Here is a 17,693-nt window from a genome sequence, read left to right as displayed (position 1 = left end):
GCCCGAGATATTGCCTGACTAAAATAAGTGTCTTTTTAAAAATAAAAAAATAATACAATACATTTATTTTCAGTACATTATAAAGGAATTGACATTTTTTAAATTTTACATACATTCAAATTGCTTTAAAAAATGTATTATCCCACTTATACCCATCAATTTCATCCAGGCATATTGTGAAAGCCCTTTTAACTGTTGTTGTGGTCTTACAGCCAACGAGTGTGTGGTAAGTGTGAAGAAGATGTGTAAATTAAGAGATTAAGCAAATTAAAATTACAATTTTTAGTATATGCATTAGTATAATTAACCAAAACCATGATAATCCCGACATCTTAATCAATATTATTATTGACCAGGCTCTTTTATCCAACAGCATGCGTCACAGAGCTCCGTGACAGCCAGACATCCGCAGAATTAATTAAACTCCATTTATCTAATATACAGTTAATGCAGTACCTATATAATAAAAATTAATTGTATATTTTAAACCTGTTCGTTTAATATTGCATTCACAACATAAGAAGAGCATTTTTGCAGGACTTATTAAGACTTGAATTTTGAGGGGGAAAAGGGAATGTAGTATTTTTTTTTTTTTAATCAAATGATTCCTGATTCATTCTCAAATAAGACACCATGACTGTGGTGATTGGATTTGAAGGCAGTGCTAATAAGATCGGTGTGGGTATCATCAGAGATGGGGAAGTTCTGTCAAACCCCCGGCGCACGTACATCACCCCACCTGGCCAAGGTGAGCTCATCAAACCTCACCAGTCAATCTTTAACTGTAGTGAACAGTGTCATTTTATATAAAAGGTGCCACCATTATTTCTTAGTACTATTTTATCATTGCTTTCTTATGATCTTCTCAGGGTTCCTACCTGGCGAGACGGCCAAACACCATCGCAGTGTGATTCTCACTGTCCTCCAGGAAGCGCTTGATGAAGCTGGGCTGAAATCTGCAGACATTGACTGTGTGGCGTACACTAAAGGTGAATGGTTTTACTTATCTGTAGTATACTGTGCATTTTTCCACACTGCTCCGCTCATCAAATATCTCTGTTGTACAGGGCCAGGAATGGGGGCCCCTCTGGTGACAGTGGCAGTTGTGGCCAGGACAGTCGCCCAGTTGTGGGGCAAGCCATTGCTGGGGGTGAACCACTGTATTGGGCACATAGAAATGGGCCGTTTGATCACCAATGCCCAAAACCCCACTGTACTATATGTGAGCGGAGGAAACACTCAGGCAAGAAGTCTTACACATTGAACAAAACATTTGTTTTTTTTAAATTAGTATAATATATACTATAATATATAAAATATACTATAATATCAAGTGCAGACAAGTCAGTATCATATATCCTTCTTCATTTCACTCCCTGAAAGAATTACATTGCAATTCTCTTCAGGTTATTGCATATTCTGAACGACGTTACAGAATATTTGGAGAAACTATCGACATTGCTGTGGGAAACTGCCTGGACCGGTTTGCCAGGGTCATCAAGGTCAGAACTTCAAACTTCGAAACACATATGTAGAATCTTATGTTTGTTTGGTTGATAACCTTGTAGGAGGATTGGAAAATATACTTTGATGATTTGGTTTGTGTAATTATAAGATTTTACCTGTATTCACAGATATCAAATGATCCCAGCCCTGGATACAACATTGAGCAGATGGCAAAGAAGTAAGTTTCCATGCACTTTAATGGTTCATGTACAAGCATTAAATATCTAAATTGTGTAAAAGCATTTGGTTGATTTATGTAAATGTATGTATGCATTCTTAAGGGGAACCAAGTTTATAGAGCTGCCATATACGGTGAAGGGTATGGATGTGTCATTTTCTGGGATTTTGTCTTATATAGAGGTGAGATGAATGGCTGGGAGAAACATGTCTTTTGTTTTTTAAAATTCTGTTTGCAGTTCTATAAATAAAATAAAAACATTTTTCCCTCAATAATTTGTTCACTTGCAGGATGCTGCTCACAAAATGTTGAGTACAAGTCAGTGCACACCTGAGGATTTGTGTTTCTCCCTACAAGTGCGTATTTGAACCTATGCTCATCATGCTTCCAATAAGACACACATTAATTTATGATTATGAGAAGTGACTAAAAATAGCATGCGATTGACAGGAGACTCTGTTCGCTATGCTGGTTGAGATCACAGAAAGAGCCATGGCTCACTGCGGCTCTCAGGAGGTTCTGATCGTCGGTGGAGTCGGCTGTAAGAGCTACACATGAAATACAGTGTGTTTAGTCTCATTGCAGGACTGGGTCTCTGCATTGCAGTTTTGTCAACATCTGAATGCGTGCTCTTTTGTAGGTAACATGCGTCTGCAGGAGATGATGGCGGTCATGTGTAAGGAGAGAGGTGCTCGAATCTTTGCCACGGATGAGAGGTGAGAAAGGATCGCCTTCTTTCGGGATGTCACTGCTGAAAGAACTCATGATAGCTTGTTCTCATTACATTGAGTCAGTGTCATGGTTGTAAATCTCTTCATGTGATATCGTGCCTTCAGGTTTTGTATAGACAATGGAGCAATGATTGCACAGGCCGGTTGGGAAATGTTCCGCTCGGGTCAAGTCACAGAGCTGTCAGACTCCTGGATAACACAAAGGTAAACAGCTTCACAAATAACCATCACATCATCCAGAAGCTAGGCATTCGGTTGATAAAACGTTTTGCTTTGTGCATGTTTTTTGCTTCCCATAAAAGATAACAGTGCTATTTTGTCATTAGGCTACTGATTTTTCCATTGCATGTTGAGATTAAATATAGACCCGAGATAACAGTCGTTTCTCTTGTTTAACTGTGACTGTGATCATTCATTAACAGTCTAATGTGTTTTTCAGGTACAGAACAGATGAAGTAGAGGTCACATGGCGAGACTGATGTTTTTGCTGCAACTGATTACTTATAATTAATTATAATTTGCCCTAAATGTCAAGTTGTAATTTTTTTTCATTAAAGTCCATGATCCCATAATTCAATATTCATTCATTCATTTCACGTCATTGACAGAAAAAGTGTTAGCACTTTCTTTTACAGTCCTGTTCACCATGTACATACTATGTACTTATAGTTATTACAGTAACTGGGTTATAACTAGGTGCCAACCCATAAACCTAAACTTAACCCATGTAGTTACCTTATATTACCAGTACTTTCTTAGGTAAGTACACTTAAAGTACACATAAGTGCACGTACTGTAGGGCAGTAACCCAGTTGAAGAAAGGAATTTTTTTTTGTAAAAACATTGGCCTACAGCTCAAATCTTTTGATAACATGATGTAAAGTGTTGTATAAAAGCATTATACTTACAATCATGCATCAATAACATTGGGCAATGGGCAATATGGCATCATTAAATATTGGTGGTGGTGGTGAATCAGCAAAAATGTTAATCCAAGATTATTTAATACAGAGCCAAAACATTATGACCAGTCATAGCAGGTGAATATCGTTGATCATCTCCAAACAAGGCCACATATTAAAGTCTTGGTAGATTAGATGGTAAGCAAACAATCAGTTCTTGTAATCAACATGTTGGATACTGGAGATGGGCAGGAATAAAGATCTGAGTGACTTTGACAAGGGCCAAATTGTTATGGCAAGGTGACTGGGTCAGAGTATCTATGAAACAGCAAGGCTTGTGGGTTTCTCCCAGTCAGCAGTGGTAAGAATTTACCAACGGTGTTCCAAGGAGGGACAAACCACAAACCGGTGACAGTGTTGGGCGCCCAAGGCTCATCGATGCACGAGGGCAACTAAGGCTATCCCGTCTGGTAAAAGCCAACAGAAAGTCTACTGTGGCACAAGTCACACAACATTTTAGTGATGGTTATGAGAGGAATTTTATCAAAACTCACACAGACCAATCAGAGTGCCTATGATGACCCCTGTCCACCATCCACAGCACCTTCAATTGGTATGCGAACGTCAGAGCTAGGCCTTGGAGCAGTGGAAAAAAGGTTGCCTTGTCCGATGAGTCCCGTTTCTTTTACATCACGTGGACAGCCGTGTATGCCGTTTACCTGGGGAGGTGATGGCAACAGGATGCACCGTGGTACGACAAGAAGACCGTGGAGGGAGTTTAATGCACTGGGCAATGTTCTGCTGGGAAACCATGGCCATTCATGTGGATGTAAATTTGACACATGCCAAATCCCTAAACATTGTTGCAGACCAAGTAAAACCTTTCATGACGATGGTGTTCCCTGGTGGAAGTGGCCTCTTTCAGCAGGATAATGCACTCTGCACACATTTTTCAGGAATGGTTTGAGGAACATGATTAAGAGTTCAAGACGTTGCCCTGGCCTCCAAATTTCCCTACTGTGGGTTGTGCAGGAGCAACAAGTTTGATGCACAGCGGCTCCACCTCGCATCCTACAGGACTTTAAGGATCTGCTGCTAAAGTCTTGGTGCCAGAAACACAGGACACCTTAAGGAGTGTGTAGAGTCCATGCCTCGACAGGTCAGAGCGGTTTTCGCAGCACGCGGAGGACCAACATCATATTGGCAGGTGGTCATAATATTTTGGTTCATCACTTTATATTACACCCCATACAGACAAGCGGATTATAAATACAAATGGATTCCTGAAATACTAAATATCCATCTTTTTATTTGAGATACATTTATGTGGTTGTACAAAAACCAGAAGACCATGAAATATTTTAACAAGTTTATTCATTTTTATTATGCAACACTGTTCGATTAAATCTCTGAACACCTTCCAGTGTAAATTATTTGTATGTTTCTAAAAAAAAAAAAAAAGAAAAAAAAAAAAAGAGGTCATACACAGCAACGGATTCCTATTAGGATTCATGACCGACATTCAATCTGGGTGAAATATATATATTAAAAAACAGCATTAAGACCAATAGACATTTGAAGGTGCTGCCATAACGTGCCAGCTGCACCTCTGTAAACTTCATGAGAACAATTTTTGTGGGAAGAAAGGGATTATTGTGGGAGGGAAGACTGATGAAAAAGACATTCTGGATTTGGTTCTAAAAACAAGCTCAGTCTTTAGAGAAAGGGATGACGTGTTCAACTACAGGTCAGAAAGTGCTTGACAACCACTCGCACACAAGTAGGAACAATGGAGGAAATAAAAGGGATTTCTTAACTGTAAAACTGCAGTTCACTGAAATAAAATTGCAGCTTGATAACGCTTTTTTTCCTTTAAAAGAGACAATCCTCCACCAATAAAATGACAGAGGTATGCAGAGGGACTCTGCGCCTGAGGCAGACTCTGTTGTAAGGCAACCGAGAAGTTCAAGACATCGATCTTCAAAGGGGAACAAGTCCAAAGTGTCTCGGTAGAAATGTTGAGGGGGCGATAACCTGAGTGCGGGGCATGTCTCGTATGTGTGTGTTTGTGAAGCTGTGTTAGTGTGTGCTAGGCGGGCGACTCCAGGGCGTTCTTGTACCAAACAACCTTTCCAGGGTCTGAAAAACAAAAGAGTCTGTTAATGACAGTCTAAAAAAAGTCATTCTGCTCTTTCATGGATATTAATAATAGTGGTCAACCGATATAACCAACCAAATCGGCCAATATTTGGTATTTATAATTACTGGCTTTGGCAGGTAAGTTTTCTGTTTTGCTGATGTGTCGGAAGTGGTACTTTGACAAACGCAGAGCGTCTTAGCTCCAGTTTTCATTAGTTTACTGTCTGTCTAACAGTTCTGTACAATACATTATTATAAAGAGCTGTTAAACAAAGAAAGTAGATGTTATATGCAAAAAGTCTAACCTTCCATTATTTTCTATAATTAGTAACAGAGGCAAATGCTGTAATACTTAATCACCCACCGTTTCAGCAATTATATGATTTAAACAAGCTTTTGAAAATCTAATAAACATTTCACAAATCTTGCAAACTCTGAATTTGTAGACTACATAAAAACATTTACTCTGTGTGAAACGGTTGGTTCATGCGTGTTGGATGCGGACAAGAGAGTTCAGCTTCACTGTGGACGCACGATGGGCAAACTTTAAACCCTTGATTTCAAACTATGCTGCACTTTATCCAGTTGGCCACTCTGTCTAATTCACGTCATATTCACTGTGTGCTGTGCGTAAAATTAACATTACCGGTCTTTAATTTAAAAAATATATTACCAGATTACTGAGTGCACAGTTGGTTACAGTGTTTACTTGTGTTTTATTATTATTTTTTTAAATTTCTTTCTTTGTTTATTATAAATACTATAGTAGGATTACAGAATCAAGAAGTTACCATATAAAGTATGAAAGTTTATTTTATAGATTTATCTATTATCAAGTCCACCTGAATACAACTCTTTTCAGCTGTTATGCAAATGTTGTTATCTTTAAACCATGAGAAACAAATATATATAACATTTGAAGTGGATGAAAACCTCAAAAGTTCATCAAAGTTATACATGAATTTTGAACAATACCCATTCTTGTCTTCAACTTTTTTGATCCACTTCAAATGCTGACCACTGTATGCGCGCATATATATATATATATATATATATATATATAAATAAAATCACTGCTCTATAAGGTATCAGCATTGGCCGTCAAAAAAATTATATCGGTCGACCACTAAACGAAAATAAAGACACCAACCTTGTTTTTGTTTCCATAATATTGCGTTCCATTCTGTGGATTAAAAGAAATAAATCAGTGAGATAAAGCATAGTGTGGTTAAACAAACCTTAATGCCTTGTGCAACCGCAACTATATGGTCTTACCTTGTGTGTGATACTCCAAGGCTTCTTCCAGGTGGCGACAGCTAAGCAGCAGCTCCTCCGAACTCTCAGAGCCTCTCTGGACCTGACCGGGCAGAGACTCTGAGGATTTAACAGTAACCTCTCCAGCTACTGGATGGACAATCGGACTCTTCTCCTGGGGAACATCTGCTTCCGGGCCATCGCTGATGAAACTCAGTCCCCACTGGTTCTGCAGCAAAACCCCGATACCAGGTGGCTCTTCTGCCGCCCCAACAGAACCTCCTCCTGCCTTCACCTTGGAGGCGTAGCTGACGGCCGGCTGCAGCTTGGCAGGGCTGTCTTTCACAGGGAAAGCAGGTGGAGGTTTAAGCAAAGACAAGCTGTTGTCCACCCATCGTTCTTTCAGACCGGTTCTGGAGTGTCTCTCATCTGAACGTGGCCCCGCTCTCGGGCCGTCTCGTCGAAAGCTTCTTGCTTTATTCTGGGTGCGACGCTCTCTGTCGCGGCTCGATGTGAAGGTCTGGGTGTGGCCCACCCCGTTAAGAGAACCTTCCAGGCTACTTGGTGAGGCTTGACGTTTATCCATCCCAGAGGAACAGCCCCCTCCTCCCCCACCGCAGCTGCCAGAGCCGGGAGAGAGGCGACGGTTTCGGATCTGTGGTTCTGATTTAGGGGGTGACACTAGGACAGCCGGATCACACAAGGGGTCGGACTCGCACACTGCATTGCTTGACTCCCAAGTACCTAAAGAATAAATCAAATCCAATTATTCAATCACGAAACTGTTGGGAAACATATACAGTTGTCCATAATCTTTTTTTTAGATTAAAAAGTTTTCATTCGATCATATCAAACCCTAACCATTTCCATTACATTAATACATTACAATATTCCATTACATTAATAACTGTGTTATGGTGTAACATATAAATCTTAAAAACAGTGCATGGGAGGAAAGCAAACAAATGCCCCAAGCACAGTAATGAGTCTTGAATCAGTGAGCCGTGGCAAGAAGTAACTGGAAATTTCTATCCGTTGCCTCCTTCACACAACTGCAAACACGGAGAGGACTAACCGGAGAAACTAGGACAGCTCAGTAAAATATCTCCAACTAAGCGTTTATTAATAACATCTCATTACAGATGATAGTGACGGTTGATACACGATTTTTTTTACAGCACTGGTCTAGAAACGACACTAACACGCAGTCATTGGCACACATTTGATATAGTCTAAATGAACTAAATAAACGCGTTTGTAAGTCTAACCCACTATTATATCGATAAATATTGTTCACAATATCATTAAAAACGTTTGAATGTTTAAGTGTGTCGACATTGCTAACGCTAACAGCAGGCCGCTTATGTTTGGATGTTTAGCGCCCATAACAACCGCCTTCAGCAGAACAAACCCGAAGCGTCAGATTCAATAACAGCCTCTGCTTTTATTTCAGATCATTACAAATCTGAACGACGACAAAGAAAGATGTTAGTGACCTCGGAAAGATCCAGAAACAAAAGTTTCATAAGTCTCGTCCCGCTCGAGCACAAACAACTTAACGTTAACTTCATATTGCAAAACGCTCCCGCACTTTAACATCCAAATCAAGCAAAATACAATTTAAAGATGACACTTACCTGTTTTGATATGCATTTCGGTGTGGTAAATCCGGTTTTTAAGAGCAGTTTGGACTTTATTGTGTGTGTACGTGAGTATGTCGCGCAGCGGCGTGTTGCTTAATACGATCATACGGAAGTGACAGTCACCAGGGGGAAATGGGGGCGATGACAATTTCCGGTGTGCTGATGGCGCGAAGAAGAGAGGGAACGGCTCGTGAGCAGTTTTGAAATTATGTTATGGATGATAACTAGAAAAATCTGGCCATTATCTTGATTTGCATGTAGTTTGCCATTACATTAGAAGCAAACTTAAAACATAAGTATATTTATGTACAATTAAACTTAATCACTTAATTTGATAAAACGGGATTAACAGCATATAGGTTTAAATATGGTTTAAAATTATCTTAGAAAAAATGATAAAGTAGGCTATATTTTATGCTCAGAAAGGAATACAAAAAAGACCCTATGCAATGGCCATGCTATATAGCGTACCAAAACAAATGTTGATGGCTCATCCTGCACTACAAAGATTATTGTCCAATAAAATGCACTTTAGAATGAGAATGTCCCTTCATTCGTGCAACTTGCAACTGACTAGCTAGTAGCACATCATGGTTTATTGCAAGATGTATACCTAGCCTACTGGTCCTTCATGGGGTCTTTGAGGAAAGAGAAAAATGTTGTTGTTTTTTTTAGAACAAAACTGTAAGTCTACACAATAAGTCGGCATGCATGTAGATTAATGAAAATCTCTGGAGTTTAAACCTTGTCTCACCGTCAGTGTCCATTCTGTCCACTTAATCAATGTGTTTTGTTTTGTAGACGCAAGTGTGCCATGAGCTACTCCTGCTTTCCTCTCTGATTCTCCCCTCAAGTTTCTGGTTATTTCCCTTGCAGCCTTTCCTGGTCTCTTCATATGAATATCTCCTGTCTTCATCACCTCTGATTTTTTGTTGCTTTCCCTCAGTTTCTTGACCTCATGTCTCATGGAGTGCATGATCAAGCTGCTTATCTGTGTTTTTCTGTTTGTACTGTATTTCGTCACTCGCTTGATGAGGACACTCAGATTTGCTGATTGTTTGTGGTATTTGGTTTAAGCTTTAACTGTTGTGAACGTTGCCCTTCTCTCTGTGATCAGTCTCTCTGAAACAAACACAAACAACGACAAAAATGTAACATAACAAAGATAAAACTACTGTTCGATTGGTAAATTCATGATATCATGATATCCTGACAGTAACAATAATACATGCAATAGTAATTCTACAATGGAATAGCTTTCATATTTATTTTTCATCACCCATTTTAATAATAAAGAGCAAGAAAAACATTTTGGGGAGAGATCTGATTAAACAGAAACTAAGCATAACCTCAAAAGTATATGGCTCTGAGGGAGTGGCATTGTGGTATTTCACTTTAGGGATTGGTTTATTACAGTATAAACTTTGGACCCATGGAAAAGGTTGACATTGCACTTGTTCCAAAACACACTTAACGATGATTCACTTGTGTTGTCCATTTCCACTGGAAAACTACAATAAAAAAATATTTTTAAATATATAAAACACCTTCATGACATATCATGGCTCTAAAAGGAACTTCACAGGATCAAAGTAAGTTTTGTTTTAAATTTCTTAATATTTATTTACAAATGTCCTCACAGACAATGTTCACAATCATTAACGGTTATTGGGGGAGGGGGAGTGATTCATGTACCACACAGGTTTTTATATTTATACCGTGGTACTGTAAGTACTCACCATTTGAGTCAGTATTTGTATCTTTTAGATGTGATTTAGAAGTGCAAGTTACAGCTGTGGGTCATATTGGGTATGTCTTTATAAACTTTGCATACTTCGATGTGTAATTTCAGGTTATATTTTAACTTCATGTCTCACAGTCTTGTCTTTTTCTTGAATTATTAATCTGCAGAGACTTGAGGACAATAGAAGCACTGCATAACATGTGCATTTTGGAAGATGCCAGGACTGGCATGACAACAATATGTTCCAAGAATGTTTTGCTATCGCTCCCATTAAGTTACAAAAACACTATTTTTGAATGTTCAAAGATAATGTTTTTGTGCTAACGTTTTGAGAACGTTTTTATATATCAGATAATTCTATTAAAGTTATTTGAAGAATGTTTGTTCATGACTTTTAAGAGGACCTCGCCAGAATGTTAGCTAAAGTTCTAAGAACATCTCTGTTAGCTGGGTATTAACCTGAGCTCTGAATAATATAATGTCTTCTAATCTAAAACACTGAAAATATATCGCACTTGTCTCTTAATCAAGGGAATGTGCAGCATCTGTTCGAGTTGAGGATCATCCTACTTGGAGGCCGAAATTCTGGAAAGAGCTTAGTGGGAAATGCTATCTTAAACCAAGAAGAGTTTGTCCTCCATGAACGGACCACTTGCCTAAAAAGAAAAGCGGAAGTACAAGGGAGAAGTGTGACGGTGGTGGATACCCCAGGCTGGTGGTGTGACTTCTCAGCACAAGACACACCAGAGCTGGTCAGGAGAGAAATCAGACACAGCGTCTGTCTGAGTCTCCCAGGGCCTCATGTCTTTCTCCTGGTGGTGAAAACAGATTCTGTGTTCATAGAAAAGAGGAGGAGAGCCGTAGAAAAGCATCTTGAGCTCTTCAGAGAAAAGGTTTGGAGTCACGTTCTGGTGCTGTTCACAAAAAGCAAAAACTCAGAAAATAAATCATTTGAGGATAATGTTCAGGCATCAGGTAAACCCCTCCAGTGGCTCCTGAAGAAATGCAGTGGCAGGTTTCATGTTCTTGATACCCAGAAAACATGCAATGCCACCCAAGTAATGGAACTGATGGGGAAAATCGACAAGATGGTTGCAGAAAATGAAAGAAAACATTTTGAAATGGATGTAAAGGCTTTACAGGAGATAGAGGATAGGAAGAGGGAAGTGGAGCTCAAGGCTCATCAGAGACTGATGAAGATACAGAAGCAGAGATCTACTCTGAAGGGTGAGTTTTAAGATAAGGTACACTAAAACAATAAATGTGCCATTAAAAGACAATTACGTAATATTATCGATTTAACTGCACTGTCTGACACTGATGTAGGAAACTAAATTGAGCTGGGTAATGACACTAACTTTGCAATCAAGCTAACATGTAAAATATGTTCTAAGAACGTTTCGCTAATGTTCATGTTAAGTTATTAAAAATGTTTATTTCTGAATGTTCATAACTTTGAGAGAACCTTTAAAATGTATGCATTTTACAACATTAACACTGTTTAGTATTTGTATCAAGTGCTATATAAATAAATGTGACTTTACACTAGTATTTTATTTTATGCATTTTATTGTAAAACTTAATTGTTTTTCTTCCTCCCTTCAGTGCAATCTCATCACCATAACATAAGACTCGTCCTGCTTGGAGCAAAGGGCTCAGGGAAGAGCTTGACAGGAAACAGCATTCTAGCAGCAGGAAGTGACCTAAGTTTTACAGCAAAGAAGCGGACCACGCGGTGCATGAAGAAAACGTTCACAATGTTGGAAAGAGAGGTCACAGTGGTGGACACACCTGGCTGGTGGATGAACTACTTTATCCAGGATTCTTCAGCTTTTGACAAACAAGAAATTGTCAACAGTGTTTATTTGTGTCCACCCGGTCCCCATGCTTTCCTTTTGGTGGTGCGGTTGGACAGGTCATTCACAGAGGTCTACAGGAGAGCCATTGAAGAGCATGTAGAGCTTGTTGGTAAGGATGTCTGGAATCACGCTATAGTGCTGTTCACCTTTGGTGACTGGCTTGGTGACACAACCATTGAGCAGTACATTGAAAGCGAAGGAAAGGCCCTCCAGTGGCTCGTGGAGAGATGTGGAGACCGCTACCATGTGCTAAACAACAAAAGCCTTGGGAATAAGTTCCAGACAACAGAGCTACTGGAGAAGATAAAGGAGATGACAGCAGGAAATAGCATGAGACACTTTCAAACAGATGAGAGTCTTTTTAAAGAGATTGAGAGAAAACGGAAAGTACAGGAAGACATGGCAAAGCTGCGGCGTGAAAATGTGCTGAGACGAAGAGAAAGCTTGAGAGCTTTTAAGAGTAAGTCAAGAACCTTTTCTTCCAGAATCATCTAATAAATTAGACTGTGATACAAAATTTGAGTATGAATCAAAGGTACACTATGCAACTTTGGTCCCTGCAGGCATTTTGCAAAAGAACATTGTTCTGGTTGTGTTTAGGCTCTCTGTGACTGTGTTTAGATGGATCTCAAGCTGACTAGCTGAAGACGTTACTGTAGCTATACCCATTAATAGACATGGTACTTCCTTGAAAATAAATTCCAGCACAGCGCAACAACTTATAATGAAATTACCTTTCGCAATAGATTATGCTTTACAATGAACTCTGTTAGAGAGCTGCAAATGGCAATTTATCTGTTCTGTTCAATAAAATACTCACTTGATGAGTAATAAAAACGCCATCTCCGTGTCACTTTTACAACATTTCAAATCCCTCAGTTCTCGCCATCTCTGAAAAGCCAAGCCGATGTTGATTCTGGTTTTATTACGAGCTCTGTCACGCTCTCTTTTAACCAGCAGACTCTCCTCTGTTCTGTGTTTGCCACTTATAGGCTTACCATAGTGAATCAGGGTAAGACAAAAATGCGTTTTAGAAGAAGGATGATGTATTGATGATGTATTGATTTTTTTAATTAAAAAAGCTCACCCTCATTCAAACTCATAAGACTTTGGTTAACCTTTGAAACACAGATTAAGATATTGTTTATGAAACCAGAGAGGTTTTGCAACTAAAACCTCCAAAAATCCAAAAAGATCCAAAAAAGATCATTAAGGAATCTTAAAACTAAGATATGAATAAATGAAGTCAAGTAAACCCCTAAATTAAATCTGTCAGACTTCGTTAAACAATGCCTTTATGACCTTTTTTGGATCTTCAAAGTTTTGGTTGCGTGGACTTTTAATAGAGGGACAGAAACTGATTTGAGAATCTAATTTCATTAAAAATATATTTCTAAGTCTTATGGGTTTGGAACAACATGAGGGTGAGTAAATGATGACAGAACTAACCCTTTAAGATTTGTTTTCTTTCTCTTAACAGATCATGTGCGATTGCCCTCAGCCATAAGAGTTTTCCTCCTGGGCAGCAAGCACTCTGGTAAGACATCATCTGCATGCTGCATTTTGGGTAATGATGGACAAGAGGCTGACAGCCAAAAACCCATTAGAGGTACGGTTATGTTCAACGAGACAAAGGTTGAGGTCATTGACACAACAGGCTGGACAACTGAGTATCCAGATAATGCAGAGTTCAGCAGGAAACTTCTCCATGACTGGGTTTCTGGTTCAGCCAGTGGGATCTGCATCCTCCTGCTGGTTGTCAATGCCAGTTCCTCATTCACGCTAAAAAACCTGAAAGCAGCTCAGGACCATCTGCATGTTCTGGGAGGGAAAGCATGGAGCAGCACCATTGTGTTGTTCACGAATGGAGACTGGCTCGGTGATGTTAGCGTGGAGCAGTACATTGAAAGTGAAGGAGATGCACTTCAGACACTGGTGGAGAAATGCGGAAATATATACCAGGTTTTCAACAACAAGATCAAAGACAATGGCACTCAGGTCGCAGAACTGATGCAGAAGATAGAGGAGAAGGTGTTAGAGCAGGTGCTAAACAGTGCAGAAAATCAAGGGAACATTAAACGACCTCTAGTACATGGCGAATTGAGGTTTAAAGGAAGGATACAGATTGGGGATGCGCAAACCCTTCTTAGAAGCTCAACAAACATCCTTAATGGTGAACCAGCCGCTCTCACAAGTGTGGCTCTTTTTCTCTCGATTACGAGTTTATCTCTCTCAATTCTGACTTTTATAACTTTCAATCGAAAGTTGATCTCACAAATCTCACAATTTTGAGTTAACACCTCGCAACATTTTTTTCTTCAAGCTTCCATAGTTTATTGCATATAGTATTATTGCATTTAAGTCATTTAGGTTCATATACTTGCTTTGATTCTGGTATTGTAAGTTTAAAGTGTTTGTAACTCTTTTTATATCAGGTGACACTGACATTCCAGGAGAGCATCAAATGTTTGGGATCTCTACATCCAGTGATCCGAGAATTACCATCACCGATTCCAGCCCTTTTCAAAATGAAAATGAATCACTGGCCTGCAGGAGTGTCCGATTATGTCGGACCTCGTTACCCAGAAACTTTCATCAAGGACTAGTAGTGGTGCTCAACAGCTCAGAATGGTTTCACCCAAATGAATCATGGATTGGTGTGAATAGGACAGATGGACCTGAAACAGGGTCTCTTGCTGTGCGCCATGTTTCACCAACTGAGCAACCAGTGAATGTACAACGATTATTCAGGAATGAATCTCAGGAGGAAAGGTTTTGTAGGCCAGCCCTTCCATATTACCACAGCACAGCTCAAACTGCAAAAGAAAGAGCCTTTATGGATTTTGTCCAATCAGAGAGCCTGCAGAACCTAATTGACCAATGGGGTGACAGTAACATTGAGGAGCTGGAGGCATTCATAGATTCTTATTTTGAGATGGTGTGGCAGGAGAAATGCAGCAGCATGACAACAATCAACTGTGAGAGTTCAGGCATCAATGAGAAGGATCAGGGACATCTGGCCTCGATTGACAGGAAACTGTCAAAACTTGACATTCTGGAGGGAGTTCAAAGAGAATTGTGGGAGCTGAAGCAAAGCATCAGGCACTGTAGTAGAATGTTTGAGGAACTGAAGGACAGAAGTAAAGAGACACATGACCCCAGCCGACCTTCTGAAGCAACTGCGTCAGCAGAAAGTGAGGAAAGGGGTTGCTCAGATGAAAAGTGAATGGACTTTGCAGTACTGAAATGATAAAAAAATGACTAAAAATAAACATATTGGTTAAAATGGGTCATGACTAACTTCACAAAACGGAAGCGGAAGTTACGGTAGTCTTTTCTTCCTGATTGTGACATAAATCTGAGTGAAATAACTTTTCGAACAAGAAAAAATTTAGGGTGGGACTTTTTTCCATCAGGAAATTATTGGATTTGCTATTGGTCGATCTCATGTGAGCGACAGGTTGTCCCGCCCTCACGCCAATAAACATGTCATCAGAGAAGAGATGTTGCTGCTGCAAGAGGGAGAGGAAGATATTTTGAATAAAGATTACGAGGGCACATGAATTTAAAAACAATTATGTACACTGTTAAATCATTTATAATAAATACCGCAATATTCCACACACAAAAAAAGAGAACTGTCCATTTTGATTTCATGGTGCCTTTAAAGTCTGAAAAGAAGATGTGCATTTTTCTCTCTAACAGAAAAAGAATTCAGAATTAAAATGTCCCAGTTAATAAATCACAAATATAGGTATGGTCCTTTAATAATACATATTTTAATACAGCTGGCATCACACAATTCTCATTCAAAATTATCTTGAACAGCATGCAGACACTCTCATAAGTGCTGGTGACAGCAGAAAATATTTTATATCATAATCTCGCAGAAGATTTTATTTTATTTTATATAAAAGGTGAAACACACACACACACACTATATGGAAGTCAATGGGTGACGTCAACTGTCTAGTTACCGACAATCTTCAAAATATCTTCTTTTGTTTTTGGAACAACTTGAGGGCAAAAATGAAGTAAATGATAACAAAATTTTCACTTTTGGGTGAACTATTCCTTTAAAGTTCCTGGAAGAAGATTTGTTCATAACTTTCAAAGAACCTTACTAGAACGTTAGCCAAAGTTCTGAGAACGTTCCATGTCATCTTTAAATGTCAATCATGCTTTTATAATCATTTGCAATTAAATCATGTTTAAAACGCTAAAATGTTAAACTAGCTGTTCAATATATAGCCTAGCTAATAAAAATACTCAAAGGATTGTTTAAAGTGGACATAATTTAAAGTGGATTGTTTAAAGTGGACATAATCAGTCTTGCTTTTCCCTGACACTATTGTCTCCTTGGTAAATAAGTACAGTAGATAAACTAAATTGTTGTGGCAGTGGAAAAGTTGAAAACCTTTGTTCTAAAAATAGGGGGGTGGTGTTGAATCAATAGTGTTGAAGTGTCTCCACCTAGTGAACCGAATGATGAAGCTGCCGTTTTCATTGCATTCAGTCACTAGAGGTGTAGTAGCTTGACGAAATATAGGAAAGGAAATATGTAGCCTGTTCACAGAGCACATATAAAAACAATAACACAAGAAAGTCCAAACATGTAATAAGTGTGTGACTCTCCTCCATTCAGATAATTTCACTTAAAGCTCGTGACAGAGAAAGTACCTCTGTGCTCAGGGACGGACTGGGGCTAAAAAACAGCCCTGGACTTTCTCCCAAATAGGCCCATCATCCGGCCATTCGCCTCTAGCCGTGTGGGACAGACACTAGCCAGGATGTCCTGATACTATGCCACAATACTGTAGCCTATCAGACAAGGTATTCACAGCAAGTAACATCTCAAAACCAATGATGATAATTGGGGTTGTGTTTATTAATGAAGCCTCAGCCTTCAAATAAAACAAAAAATGTACAATGCCATAAAATACAAATAATGAAATGTCACTGGCTACAGTAACCCAAATTACACAAACTTGTAATTATAAAACATATAGTTAGGCTACTGTATACCAGGGATCTCCAACCTTTTTGTGTGCAAGGGCTACATCTAGAAGGAATTTTTATTTGTTATACTCCAATATTTATTATACATAACATGGTGAAGCTTTTTTACTTTTCACCATCATATGGGAAATAATAAAATATCTTGATATTCTGGTTCAGACTTAAAAGCGTTTAAAAAAAATCCTGAAAACTTATGAAAATAAATTTTTTTGTTTAGTTTTTTTAGTTTTTTTTGTTGATTTTCTATAAACCTATTGTATGTGTTATCAAAAACAGTAGCCCAAACATTTAGTATAAATATAAATGAAAAAAAAAAATGAAAAAAAAATAATAAACTGCCATAACTTCTAAACAAAAACATTACTGCATTACATTTAATACATTTATACATAACTGTATTAATATAACAGCATTTTTAATAGTTAATTCATAGGTTTTGGTGTGTAATGTCTTCTAACTGGTTTGTTCTCGGAACAATGTTTCGCCTGTTTTTTTTTTTTGTTTTGTTTTTTTGCGTCAATATGTTGAGAATATCAGCGCTGTTTCATCTGGCTTTTTACAAGCTTAAATCACATAGTCATTTGTGGTTTATAATAGAGATAGAGAATTCTGCGCTGAATTGAAATGCTTCTCAGTGGATCGCGCAGCTCTGTGTAATACTGTTCGCGTGATCGAGATCAGCTTTGTCCGCGATCGCTGTTTTTTGGGCCGAGCTGAT

At 38.7% G+C, this 17,693-nt stretch overlaps 3 protein-coding genes across 4 annotated transcripts; 2 read left to right on the top strand and 1 right to left on the bottom strand.

Annotated features, from left to right (window-relative positions):
- Window positions 1-156: 156 nt before the first annotated feature.
- On the top strand, window positions 157-2,987 carry osgep (O-sialoglycoprotein endopeptidase). Its single transcript, XM_084112608.1, has 12 exons — window positions 157-226; window positions 629-748; window positions 870-989; window positions 1,068-1,243; window positions 1,407-1,502; window positions 1,635-1,684; window positions 1,788-1,866; window positions 1,975-2,040; window positions 2,135-2,225; window positions 2,325-2,400; window positions 2,521-2,619; window positions 2,855-2,987. Exons 2-12 carry the CDS (start codon window positions 634-636, stop codon window positions 2,892-2,894), a joined length of 1,008 nt encoding a protein of 335 aa, XP_083968734.1. The 5' UTR covers window positions 157-226; window positions 629-633; the 3' UTR covers window positions 2,895-2,987.
- A 277-nt stretch (window positions 2,988-3,264) lies between these two features.
- On the bottom strand, window positions 3,265-8,498 carry LOC311081921 (uncharacterized protein). The gene is made up of 4 exons (XM_084112612.1): window positions 8,348-8,498; window positions 6,732-7,454; window positions 6,607-6,639; window positions 3,265-5,456 (listed from the first exon to the last, which is right to left on the bottom strand). The coding sequence occupies exons 1-4, from the start codon at window positions 8,457-8,459 to the stop codon at window positions 5,407-5,409; spliced, it is 918 nt and encodes a 305-aa protein (XP_083968738.1). The 5' UTR covers window positions 8,460-8,498; the 3' UTR covers window positions 3,265-5,406.
- Window positions 8,499-9,008: 510 nt separating this feature from the next.
- LOC311081900 (GTPase IMAP family member 8) lies at window positions 9,009-15,582 on the top strand. 2 transcript variants are annotated; one of them, XM_084112587.1, is made up of 5 exons: window positions 9,009-9,945; window positions 10,629-11,324; window positions 11,703-12,416; window positions 13,437-13,493; window positions 14,392-15,582. In XM_084112587.1, the coding sequence occupies exons 1-5, from the start codon at window positions 9,915-9,917 to the stop codon at window positions 15,180-15,182; spliced, it is 2,289 nt and encodes a 762-aa protein (XP_083968713.1). In that variant the 5' UTR covers window positions 9,009-9,914; the 3' UTR covers window positions 15,183-15,582. The 2 variants fall into 2 exon arrangements, with proteins under 2 accessions (XP_083968713.1, XP_083968712.1); XM_084112586.1 differs by having other exon boundaries at window positions 13,437-14,129.
- Window positions 15,583-17,693: the final 2,111 nt, after the last annotated feature.

The sequence above is a fragment of the Abramis brama genome (genome assembly GCF_963993115.1).
Source record: "Abramis brama genome assembly, chromosome: 4".
Taxonomy (NCBI): domain Eukaryota; kingdom Metazoa; phylum Chordata; class Actinopteri; order Cypriniformes; family Leuciscidae; genus Abramis; species Abramis brama.
Note: the sequence above shows the minus strand (reverse complement) of the source record. Positions and strands in the feature narration are given on the sequence as shown.